Source organism: Panicum virgatum, chromosome 3K, assembly GCF_016808335.1.
Source record: "Panicum virgatum strain AP13 chromosome 3K, P.virgatum_v5, whole genome shotgun sequence".
NCBI classification, from domain to species: Eukaryota; Viridiplantae; Streptophyta; class Magnoliopsida; order Poales; family Poaceae; genus Panicum; species Panicum virgatum.
This window is the reverse complement of record NC_053138.1, coordinates 10035701-10047448: the sequence shown is the minus strand read 5'-3', so window position 1 is coordinate 10047448 and position 11748 is coordinate 10035701. Positions and strand designations below refer to the sequence as shown.

Here is an 11748-nt window from a genome sequence, read left to right as displayed (position 1 = left end):
GCAAAGCCAGTAATCAACAATTTTTTTCTGTACTAAAGTAACAGCAGCAAAGCCAGCAATCATTTTTATTGTATTTGTCAAACAGGGTAACTACTGTTATTCTTGGCAAGTTGAAACAACCAAAATGGGGAACAAGCCGTTACATCAACACACTTTTTGAGCCAGTTCCCATCCTTGCAGTACAGATCGTACAGCACATAGAATGAGATGAAATCCCTCCTACTCGACTATTCCCCGCTTTGCTCCATCCACCGTGTTCTTCAGCAGCATAGCCACCGTCATTGGGCCAACACCTCCTGGGACTGGCGTCAGGTAACCAGCGATCTTGCTCACCTCTGCGAAATCAACATCACCGACAAGCCGGTACCCAGACTTCCTGGTAGGGTCGTCGACCGAGTTTGTCCCAACATCGATAACCGCAGCGCCTGGCTTGATCCAGTCCCCTTTGATCTGGAAACCAAGAAAGCAACAGTGACTCAGTGAACAATGGGCGATGAATTCCAGGGTACTGCATCATGCTGCGAGAACTGGGAATTTGTTGCGGTGGAGCTACGCACCATCATAGCCTGCCCAGCTGCTGCAATGACTATGTCAGCTTCCCGGACAATACTTTCCGGATCAGGGGTCCGTGAGTGCACAATTGATACCGTTGCATCTGCCTTCAGAAGGAGCAGGGATACTGGTAGCCCGACTATGTTGCTGCGGCCAACCACAACAGCTCGCTTCCCTTTAACGGTAACTCCGCTCCGTGACAAGAGCTCCATGCATCCCTTAAAACAAAAACCAAAACCATGGCCAAGAATAACAAGTGAAAAACATCTAAATTATTCTGCGTTATGTTGTATTGATGTAAAATGATATGCAAATTGTTTCAATACCTTTGGTGTACATGGTACGAAAAGTGGCTCCCTGCCTTTCATTGCAAGTTTGCCAATATTGAGAGGATGGAAACCATCGACATCTTTCTCGATGCTGATCTCACTCAATATCTTCTCTTCGTTAATATGCTTAGGCAATGGAAGCTGCACAAGGATGCCTGAAATCAAACCACATAGTTATAAAGTGAATAGCTTTCCTCTATAATTCGAAACAAGGGGTTGATTCTATGAAACTGAACTAGTCACAGTCAGAATTTTGATACAGGTAGAACAAGACATGAATCAACGTGAGATGGGCCTGTCTCCTACTAGCAGTAGCAAACTAAATTTGTTGGCTTTCGATGAACCCAAGCAGAGGTAGACACAAATTCTTTTTAAAGCCATAGTCCCCTAGTCGACTATTCCCATGCTGGATAACACTTATCTCCATAGTTATGAAAAGACAAGTTGATTGACCAGATGCAGAACTCCAAAGTTCAGATTTTTGGGAAGATATTCAACTTAGATCGTCATGCCCAGATTTTCTTTAGTTATAGTTTCTCATTTACAACCGAGCAATGCAATGCTTCATCCCTCTATGGCCTTACCAATTTAATATTTGAACTTGGCCAAAAAGAACCTCCTAGGTTCTAACAAAATGACAGAACAACTAACAAAATCAGTAAGATGGGGAATCCTGTCGCATGAGGTAGGCAAATCACACCAAAACAAAACATCTGGGGCACTGTTTTCTTCTGACCATTTGTTCCTTTTTACAAATCTATGCAACTTTGCAACTTGACTTGAAAAACCTAAGTTCTGATGCCTAATCTAGTGAATAGAGATTGGACTACTCCAAACACTCCCAAGAAACAAGGAGTGAATTGGGATCTGCATACCCTTGGTTAAGAGACAACCCACATCCCACACTATAGAAAGCACAAACTAGTATTAAACTATTAATCATTACTCTTTTCAAATCCACCTCCATGCCGTAGTGCCCTCAATGATTCCAATTCCAAGTATGGCATCAGAAATGATAGACTCGATAGAGACAGGATCAGACCAAATTCAATGAACTGCAAACCTGGAGGCCTATGCATACTGTCTGGCGTCTGTGAATGAATGGTATCCGCAGGCACAGCGGATAGCACAAGTGAACATCTAAGCATCTGATCCTGACGAATGGTAGTGAAGCAGCAATGACAACATTCGCAGCACAAATGCCGAATGGATCATAGGAGCATGCCCAACAGACTAAGCCTAGCTAAGAGCCAGAGAACAGAAGCATGCGTTCTGCTGCAACCCAGACGACAGTGTACCGGAAAGAGGAGAAGTAAAGGCGGCACCGTGCACGGCGGGGTCAGCGTTGAGGCGGTGGACCTCGGCGACGAGCGCGAGCTCGGAGATGTCCTCGGGGAGGTCGACGTCGACGGAGCGGATCCCGACCTCGGCGCAGGCCTTGCGCTTCATGTTCACGTACGTCTGCGAGTCCTTCCTGCTCCCCACGATCACCACCGCCAGCCCGGGCACCTGCGAGCGAGCGAGCGGGAGTCAGCACAGCGCCACTAGCTAGCTACTCGGTTCCGACCCGAGCCCCCGATCCAAGAGAGAACGCACCCGCGGCGGGCGGCGGTAGAGGGGAGGAGAGAGGAGCGGAGGGGAGGGGAGGCTTACGACGCTGTGGGCGGAGGAGAGCGTGGCGACATCGGCCGCGACCTCGCGGCGGATGTCGGCGGCGATGGCCTTGCCGTCGATGATCTGCGCCATCGCGGTGGCTGTCTGTCGTCTGGGCGAGAGTGGGTGGCGTCGACGGCGACTCGGGATGAGAGAAATCTTTGGTTCAGTGGGTTAGGTGAGCCTGACCCACTGGGCCTTTTACTTGCATGGGCTCTTATGATTTGGGCCTGGATAGCCCAGGAGGTGGTAATGGGCTCCCTCGCTTTGTGGCAATTTTGTTCATGGTTTTGGACTTTTGGTTGAAGGCAAAGGGAAGCGAAGTGTAAGGCAATTGGAAAATAGAATCAACAGTTAACCTACTTTGACAAATTTTCCATTTGTAGGTTCCATTTTCTAACATGATTAATGGATGTAAACTGTAAATTGAGTTCAATATTTGTGGCAATTTTGAGGGGGGTGTGAGAACATGGGGGAATGTGGCAATTTCAGGTTACCTGACGTCCCAATGAAGCCCAACTGCCCAACTCGGTCTAAACAAACAAATCACAAGATTTGCCAATGCAGAGAAATCAAACATGGTCTGTATAGGTGAATGCAGGTTTGTGCTAGCCTGACTTAGGTCTAAGACTGCATACAAGTACAACAACGCCCAAAGCAAGGCAACCAAACACTTCTTGACACTTTTGTCGGCTGGTGTTGGATCCAGATTCCTCCTGGAAAATTCCTGTACCAATAACCCTTCCCCTCCGATCAGTCCTCAAGGAGAATATGTATGAGAAGTTCTATAAAAAAAAGGGCGTATCCCCTGAACTAGTTGTTTTCATTGAGTTCTTTGCTCTGCAGTTTGTGTGAATAATGCGTTGCACACGTTGGCACTACTAAAAATTTGTAGTGGATTTATCAAACGAACTCATGAGATGCGATTGACTTCCTTTATGATATATACTCCCTCTGTTCCAAATTATAAGTCATTCCAAGAATCTTAGAGAGTCAAACCATCTCAAAGTTTGACCAAAATTATAGAGAGAAATATAAAGATTTATGACATCAAATAGGTACACTATAAAAATATAACTAATAAAGAATCTAATGATACTTAATTGGTATCATAAATGTTATTATCTTGTCATATAAATTTGGTCAAATTTGAAAATTTTTGACTCTCCAAGATTCTTAGAATGACTTATAATTTGGAACGGAGGGAGTAGTTGATAGGAGAGTTTCAGTGATTCCAAAAAGGACCTAAGTCATGCTGTCGCAAGTGCAGATCTCAGTTTGCTCTATCGGCACCTCCTGGTGCCTGTTCATGGAACATCAGCCTGGTACATGGATGAAGAGAACCAATTGATGCCATGGATATTTGGCATGCACCAGTCCAATTTCTCATGGTAAGAGACTACAGATAGAGTCTGGATTGCTTTCTGATTCTTTTGATGATGCTGACGGGTTGAGGAGAGGAGATGCTACCAAAAATACCCCAATGAGCTTAGAGAGGATGAAGCATATGCAGCACCAGCAGCCACTGTCATGGATCTCTATAGATGATGGGAATATAGTATGGAGACTGATGCACCAATCCTCTCCAGATTCCTTTCTCCACTCTCTGGATAGTGCTAGAGGGATCACATGAAGATCTAGGGCAAGATTTGGACCTGCATAAACATCAATTTAGCCGGTACCCGCGATGCATATCTTTTGCGTTTTGAGAAACAATTCCGTACCTCAGGAACATCAGGGAGGGGTCCAGCAATGATTATCATGTTAGTGGGGTCCAACTCAAAATAAAGTGCTGCAAGATCTTACATATATGTATCTTTCTTGTTCACAGTCTATGTAAACTTTATACAGAGTACTAGTTTCATTCTTCGCAAAAACGCACACGCACGTTTCATTATTTAGCCCTAACTCTTGAGCCTAGCAGCTGGTTCTCAATCATTTTTAATATCCACCTTCTATGCTCCAGGTTTTTTTTTTCGAAAAGGATCCTATGCTCCAGGTTTAGAGCTTCAATCTGTAAATTCTCCCCAAAGTACTACAAATGAGATGTATTTTTTCAAAGAATAAAGTCTATTTTTGGCCATCGAACTATTACCCGAGTTTGATTTTGGCCATCGAACTTCAAAACCGGGTATGCTTGACCACTCAACCCTGCAAACCGTTCATTTTTTTACCATCGGGCTGTTTTGGTGGCCGGTTTCGCTGACGTGGATGACACATGGTAGTGGCGCCCACATGTTAGCTTATTTTTCTCTGTCTCCTATTTCTCTCTTTCTTCCCCGCGCGCTCTCTCTCTTCCCCGCTCTCTCTCCCTGGCGGCGCCGCCCTCACTGCCCGTCCCCACCTCTCTCTCCAAGGTGGCGTCGCCCCTGCCTCCCTGCGCCGCCGCCGCCTGCTCGCCCTCCTCGACGCCTCCGGCCGCGGCCCTCCTCCCCTGGAGATCCGCCGCCTTGAGCTCGAGCCCGGCCGGCGCAGGGCCTCCTCGCGTTCCGGCCCTCCTCCTCCCCTGCTCTCCGTGGCGGTGGAGGAGCAAGCGGTGGCGCGGAGGGGCAGCACCGGCAGGAGGATGGCTGGAGGAGAAGGCTCGGCGGCGAGCTGGTGGCGGCGGCCACGGCGGGTGGTGGGGGAGCTCTGCGCGAGCAGAGAAGGTCGAGATCGACACGGCGGGGCAGCGGCGCGAAGCTGCGGCGGGGCGGTGCGGCAGTGGCGCGCGGGAAGGTCGAAGAGGGCCCCTTCCACCCCTGCCCCGGCGGCCCCCATCGTCGCTCCCTCCTTCGTCTCCAGCGCTGCTCTAGCAGGGGGCGGCGACAGCAGTAGGCAGCACCCTTGCTCCGCCGGGAACAGCATTGCGGTCGGAGCCGCCATGGCCGCCGAGCAGAGGGAGCGGGGAAGAGAGAGAGGGAGCGGGGAAGAAAGAGAGAAATAAGAGAGAGAGAAAAAATAAGCTAACATGTGGGCCCCACTGCCATGTGTCATCCACGTCAGCGATACCGGCCACCAAAACAGCCCAATGGTAAAAAATGAACGGTTTGCAGAGTTGAGTGGTCAAGGATACCCGGTTTTGAAGTTCGATGGCCAAAATCAAACTCGGGCAATAGTTCGATGGCCAAAAATAAACTTTATCCTTTTTGAAATGTTCTATGCTGAATCATATGAAGTTGGGCTCGTTTTGCGGGTAATATGCACAATCACTTAAAAAAAAATTACGGAGCACCACAAACACTCACCTCCACGGCTCCACACACACACGCCCACACACACAGCCCTGACATATTCATCCTAGAATGCCACTTTCTTTTACCCTTTTTCTTTTCCATTTCCTGACATGAGAATATGTGTTGCTCTGTGAGCCTTTGATGCTGTATGCATTATCACTTTATCAGATAAAAAGATGAAGCATGGAACGGGCCCTCCCTTGAGAATCGGCCGGTGGCGATAATTTTGAGAGTGAAAGAACGAAAGGTTCCCTTTGACATCAAACTGGCCCAGGGTCAAGCACACACCAAATTTATTTCCAGAAATACATATGAAAAGAAGCAAATTAAAAGGAGAATATCGGAGTGGCCAGGAACGAGAGCAAGGTACATCCATGCATGCACCTGGCCATATACTACTCATGCACTGCCTGCCCACACAGCTGAAACAATTTTTTTTTTGAAAAAAAATTGAAAGCTACTGACATGTACATCAAAAGCAAAGTGCTGCAAGATTTTTTAGATTCTTTTCTGCAAATTTTTCAGGTGATCCATCCATCAGAGAGGTCATTTCTCTGCAAGCTTCAGGCTAAGATTTAGTTCACTGAAAAAGGGTCACAAAAGAAAAAGGAGAAAAAAAGAGAGAGATAGGTGACATCAAATGTACCTTGTTGCAAATCAGCGAGTGATCCAAGGACAAACAAGCTGTTCCCGTCAGAGTCTGCTTTGCCTTCCTGCAGCAGAATGCCACTATGCATAGCTGCACACAGTTGGACGTGTCATTCACATACATGCATTTTCAGGAGGCAGGGAGAAGCATTGTGTCGTGTCATTCCCCCTCTTCTGGTTCCAAATTCCGACGCTTTAGATCGATTGATTTTACGACGCAAATGAACTATGGCGTCACTGTTGTTCTTCGAGTTATTTGAATTTTGGAGTTAATATGGGAACTCATCCCTATGGATTTTGATCCAAGTCTTGGCTTTCAACAACAGAGTGTTTGATCCAAGTACTAAAGCTTTCTATGAAAAAGTTTGAGCGCAATGTTCAACATTAACATTTCGAGGTGCGAAAAGTCGGAAAAGAGCCGTAAAATTCGATGATCGATGTCATGGTTGCCCAATACTCATCAGGTGAGTTTGAATGTGGGAAACCTATAGCCATGAGAGTAGACTAACCCTTGGAACAACAAATGCACTAGGCTTTTCATTTGTATTTTCTCTAGGGCATTGAGCTTACTACTAATTGCTAGCGTACAACTATGTCCTTTGTTGCCTCGGTGCAGTCAAGAGACTAGAGAAGCTTAAACCTATAATATTAGTAGGTGGTTAGGGAACAAAGCAAGCCAAGAATCCGTTCATGAGAGAGGAAACAAACAAAAGACAAGAACATTGTACCTCTCATGCATGGGAAAGTGTTCCATTGTTTGATAGAAAAACAGAGTCCTTCGGTACCATATATCACTGCGATATTCCTGTGTTGTTTGTTACTGGAGCTGCCTTGGTGGAAGAACATTGGAAAACCGATGTGGGCAAACCTTCTCATTGTTGCTTTCTCTCCTGAGAATCTTGCCAACTTTCCTAACATTGGGCTCTGCAAACGCTGCTGTACTCAAACTGGTAACAACTCATATTTAAAAGTTATTTAAAAAGGAAAAACAGACACTAAATTGTACCAATGTGGTAATTAGCAAAATAACTTGTGAACAACAGAATTAATTGTCTGCATAAAACCATATTTGTGATGCACCAATCTAGGTTCAAGTTGTCCCCGCAGAAGGAGCTGTAGTGTTGTATTTATCCCCTAAAAAGGGTTTATATTCTAATCATATACCCCCTATGTTTGAAATTAATAGGCATAGGTTACTTTCAGGTACTTTTACCTTGATTTTTTTTCTAGCCATTGATCTATGAAAAGTATTTATAAAAAATAAATTAAATTAGTATTCGGTCCCACTTTTGGTACTTGGTCCCATATTTTAGAAGTACCAGGTATTTTATCCTAGGTACTTCCTACCTTCACCACTGTAGAATTTTATCAGATGGACGGCTCCTATTTTTTTTCAATCATGGTTGTTCATAAATTTTGATTAATAGTCATTCAAAATACATGCTCAGTGTTATGAATAGATTTGTATTTCAAAGATCTTTCAATATGGTTGATTTGTAAAAATTATGGCCAATATATTGTAAGAGAAATTGATCGTCAAAGTATACCCCTAAAGACTTTGTAAAATCCTAGTACGCCTACTAAAATGAATGGAGGGAGTAGATCTTTATTTGTCTGACCAAGATCAAACAAGCTTTATTTATTGATCTATTTTACCTTTAAAGTTTTCAAAAAGGGGATGCAACAAAAACACTCAAATTAGTACTGCGGTGTAATGATGATACATTAGGGCTAAGCTAAAATAGCTACCCTCGAGTCCTATAGTGGCTTTGTCATACTGTTTGCTTCGTAAATCTTGAACCCGCGAAGATTTGGGCTTTGATTTGACTAAAAGACCTTTACAATTTGATTTTGTGTCCCATCATTTGATTCTGTCTCTGTTTTTTCCCCGCATCCTTTCCCACTACCATCTTCAATCTGTCCATTCTTTTAAGGTACCTAGAGACCGTTGTAAGCATAATATAGATCAAGAAATTAAGCTAAGCACGTACTGAGGCTCCTTTTTAAATTGAAGCCCTCCATATGCATCTTTGAAAGGCTCAAAGATTGGCGTCCTTGAATAATTAAACATGGTGATCTGCTCCAAGACTCATTAGTGGCTTGAAAAGTACCTTTCTAAGCCACTACTTCCATGTGTGATGTAGTAGCAAGCCACAATTTTTTTTTCAATTTTTATTGAGCTACAAAGATTATTTGAAGGGTAAAGGGACATAGTTCCTACCTGAAACGAGAACCTAGTTGGACTCTTATTAGTTTGGTTTCTATTAACATGTACGTTCATGCTTAACTAGGGGAAGGCATTGAATTAGCTCAATTTATTTTGTGTTCGGAACATGTTCATGTTCAAAGTAGCTCAATTTTCTTAAGACAAACTTGAAGAGTCATTGAAAGTATCGGTGGTTTCATTTTCTTTCTTCTCTCACTATCAACATGTCCAAAGATAAGTGAAACGCTTTCAATTATATGAACCATCTTTGTTTTTTCTTGCTTCTCTCGCAGACAAGTGTCATTTAAATAAAGAACTTTTCGTCTAAGGTATTGAGACTATCTTCAATGTAAAGGTACAAATACATGACTTTGACATTCTTCGTTGACGAATAGAGAATTTGTCATAACATATTCTTGCAAACAGAATCCTCTCTTCTTGAAATTGGAGTATTTATTCTTCCCCAACTTGCCAATGAGTAAGCTGGCTGCATACAAATTTGCTGCCTGGCGTACCGTATATGCCACGTTGCTATCCTTGACAATGAAAAACACTTAAAGTTCAAACTTGTATATTGGTTTGTTTTAACTAGGGATATTTATAGACCGTTGACCTTTGTAGCGCATATTTGTAACCAAATCAGGGGACATAAGGAGAGGAAAAAACTCATACAGATAGCGCCACCGCGATCCGACTGCCAGAAACACTCTAGGAAATTTGTTGCATCTATAAAAAAAATTCTGTTCATCTTTGGCTCTGTTCTTAGTATACCTTCTTCAGTTCACACCATGTTTCCTTGGCCACAGATCAAAGAATAGCTCGCTACTACTATTATGTGTGCAGTTTATGCAGGAAAATGCAGTGAGCAACCAAACAGATGATGGTGCAATTCATGTTCACAAGCTACTCTACTTTACTAGCACATCTAAGATTCATATGTTTTTCCAGATACAGCAAAACGTTGCAGGTTGCATCAAACTTACGACCAGTTCAATCTTGGCCACAACAAGAGCATAATCTAGCACAGCCAGGCTTCTTGCAACATCTGATCTCATACGTAATAATCAATTGAATTGCTTAACCGATAGATCAATGTAATCCTCTCTCACATGATGCTGCAGGCGTTGGCGTTCTCCTCGCTGAACATGTAGTACGACCCGGGCGTCGCCGACACCGGCGCCGTCGAGTAGAAGTACCCGCCGCCGCCGCCTGCCGTGGTGTACGCCGCGCCGGCCATCGGGTGGTAGTAGGCGCTGCTCCGGAGCGCGGAGCTCGGGTGCGCCGTGCTGTAGCTCATGACGTACGCCGGCGGGTGGACCCCGGCGGGGTAGTACCCCGGGTAGCTTATCGCCGCGGCCGGCGGCGGCGGGTACGGCCCGGCATCGACGACGGTGGTGAGAGGACCGGAGTTACCGGCGGCCGGCTTCGTGGGCGCGTCCGGCGGCGGGTGGACTTCCACTATTGCACCGGCGCCGGCGCCGTCTCCGTTGGCGTTGGCACTGCCATTGGCATTAGGATTGGGATTGCCGTTGCCGTTACCGCCGCCTTTCTTGCCTTTCTTCTTGCCGCCGCCGCCGCCACCACCATTGCCGTTGCCGTTCGCGGCGGGCGCGATGGGCTGCGGCCCCTGCGGCGTCATGGCTGAAGGGGGCACTTTGGCGCCTGCACCGCTGTCGTGAGCGTCTCCGGCGCCAGCGGGGCCGTTGCCACCGCCGCCGTCACCCTCAGGCTTATCGTGCTCGCCGTCGGACGCCTCATCGCACGGGCCGCCGCCGCCCTCAGCCTTGTCCGGAGGGCAGGGGCCGCTCCCGCCGTTCGCCGGCGCCGGGTCCGAGGGATTGTTGTTCGCGGGGTTCTTGCCCTTGCTCTTCTTTTTCTTCTTCTTGCCTCCACTGCCCGGGGATCCGCCGGGAGCGTCGGCGGCTGCCGCCGGCGGAGCGGGCTCCGGCCACGGCTCGGCGTGCTTGCCGGTCTTGAGGAGCTTCTTGACGAGCGCGTCGGCGGAGACGTTGCCGATGACCACCACCTTATGCTGCTGCATGTCGATGTCCGTCTTGTACACCCCTGTGAACGAGGAGTCGATGCATCAGTGCAGCAAATCTTTGAGACTGACAACCAACATTGCAGTAAAAAGAAAAATAATCGAAGTAAATTTGCAGCACCGATTCATAGTTTTTGGGTGAGAAATGCTTAGGGGTTTGACAGGGACGAGTGAAAATGGGATATGGTCAGAAACATGAAACTGGGGTTTAACAGGAACATGAACCGCTCTGAGCTCAAACCTTCAGTTCATTACAATAAACAGGGGAGGCTAGCTTTCGTGAACACACATGACCTAGCAATCATGATCTCAGAAACATAGGCACAAAGAACGCCAAATACAAAGAAGAAAACGAAGCAAAAGGCTAGTTCAGACTTCTCCTCGTTTTTCAAGTCTTCCCAATCTGATTCAGAGAAAAGACTGCTTGAAGGCTCTGAGAAACTGAATAACACGTACCTTCGATGCTGTGCAGCACCTTCTTGACCTTCTTCTTGCAGCCCTCGCAGTGTATGCTCACCTTCAAGGCCAGAGTCTGCCAATGAAACAACCAGCACAGTCAGAACCCAAGAATCAGCCTCCGAGAAAGCCCAAGCATGTAGGTTTGAACTCTGAACTGTCAAGTGTGAGCTGCTCACCTGATACCTGAGCGGCTCAGGGCCTTCTTCGGGAGCCGCCATGGCGAGGGAGGGAGGGGATGCTAGATGAAGATGGACAAGGTGAGAGGATGCAGGGGAATAAGAAGAGAGGGAAAGTGTGGAAGCTGTGAAAGAAGAGAATGGTGGCACCAAGAGCAGGAGGGGGGCAAAAGAAAGTGGCAATGTTTGGCCCTGAGGAGAGGCAGGAGTGGCCTAAATAGCATCTGGGAGCAGGGGTGAATAATTCTCTAGGTTTTTCTTTGTCCCCCTTTTTTTCTTATAAAATCTTTTTTGTGTTTTTTTGGTAGAGCAGAGTGGAATTTCATGAGGTCGATTTCCCCCCACTTCTGCTGATTGCAAGACGCCCATGATTTTCTTTGGGTTCCTTGGTCTTGTTGTTGTGTTATGCTGAAGCAATTTGATACCTTTTTAAAAGAAAAGCATATACGCATGTTGGCAAAATCTCCAA

The 11748-nt window shown here is 46.3% G+C and overlaps 2 protein-coding genes across 3 annotated transcripts; both read right to left on the bottom strand.

Moving 5' to 3' along the window:
- Positions 1 to 20: 20 nt before the first annotated feature.
- On the bottom strand, positions 21 to 2697 carry LOC120697456 (bifunctional protein FolD 2-like). Of its 2 annotated transcripts, none has more exons than XM_039980699.1 (5): positions 2535 to 2697; positions 2207 to 2390; positions 879 to 1036; positions 558 to 770; positions 21 to 450 (listed from the first exon to the last, which is right to left on the bottom strand). In XM_039980699.1, the coding sequence occupies exons 1-5, from the start codon at positions 2625 to 2627 to the stop codon at positions 220 to 222; spliced, it is 879 nt and encodes a 292-aa protein (XP_039836633.1). In that variant the 5' UTR covers positions 2628 to 2697; the 3' UTR covers positions 21 to 219. The 2 variants fall into 2 exon arrangements, with proteins under 2 accessions (XP_039836633.1, XP_039836632.1); XM_039980698.1 differs by having other exon boundaries at positions 2180 to 2390; positions 2535 to 2695.
- A 6740-nt stretch (positions 2698 to 9437) lies between these two features.
- Positions 9438 to 11479, bottom strand: LOC120697454 (heavy metal-associated isoprenylated plant protein 33-like). The gene is made up of 3 exons (XM_039980696.1): positions 11280 to 11479; positions 11101 to 11176; positions 9438 to 10667 (listed from the first exon to the last, which is right to left on the bottom strand). The coding sequence occupies exons 1-3, from the start codon at positions 11319 to 11321 to the stop codon at positions 9709 to 9711; spliced, it is 1077 nt and encodes a 358-aa protein (XP_039836630.1). The 5' UTR covers positions 11322 to 11479; the 3' UTR covers positions 9438 to 9708.
- Positions 11480 to 11748: the final 269 nt, after the last annotated feature.

What these genes read in the sequence shown, in the direction of transcription:
- LOC120697456 (XM_039980698.1), bottom strand. Translation starts at nt 2,627, where the DNA reads ATGGCGCAGATCATCGACGGCAAGGCCATCGCCGCCGACATCCGCCGC. An exon ending in TCTCCTCCGCCCACAGCGTC is followed by an intron (nt 2,391 to 2,534) that starts GTAAGCCTCCCC and finishes GCTCGCTCGCAG; the next exon opens with GTGCCCGGGCTGGCGGTGGT. An exon ending in TCGTACCATGTACACCAAAG is followed by an intron (nt 771 to 878) that starts GTATTGAAACAA and finishes TTTTGTTTTAAG; the next exon opens with GGATGCATGGAGCTCTTGTC.
- LOC120697454 (XM_039980696.1), bottom strand. Translation starts at nt 11,321, where the DNA reads ATGGCGGCTCCCGAAGAAGGCCCTGAGCCGCTCAGGTATCAG. An exon ending in CTGAGCCGCTCAGGTATCAG is followed by an intron (nt 11,177 to 11,279) that starts GTGAGCAGCTCA and finishes TTTCATTGGCAG; the next exon opens with ACTCTGGCCTTGAAGGTGAG. An exon ending in GGTGCTGCACAGCATCGAAG is followed by an intron (nt 10,668 to 11,100) that starts GTACGTGTTATT and finishes CCTCGTTCACAG; the next exon opens with GGGTGTACAAGACGGACATC.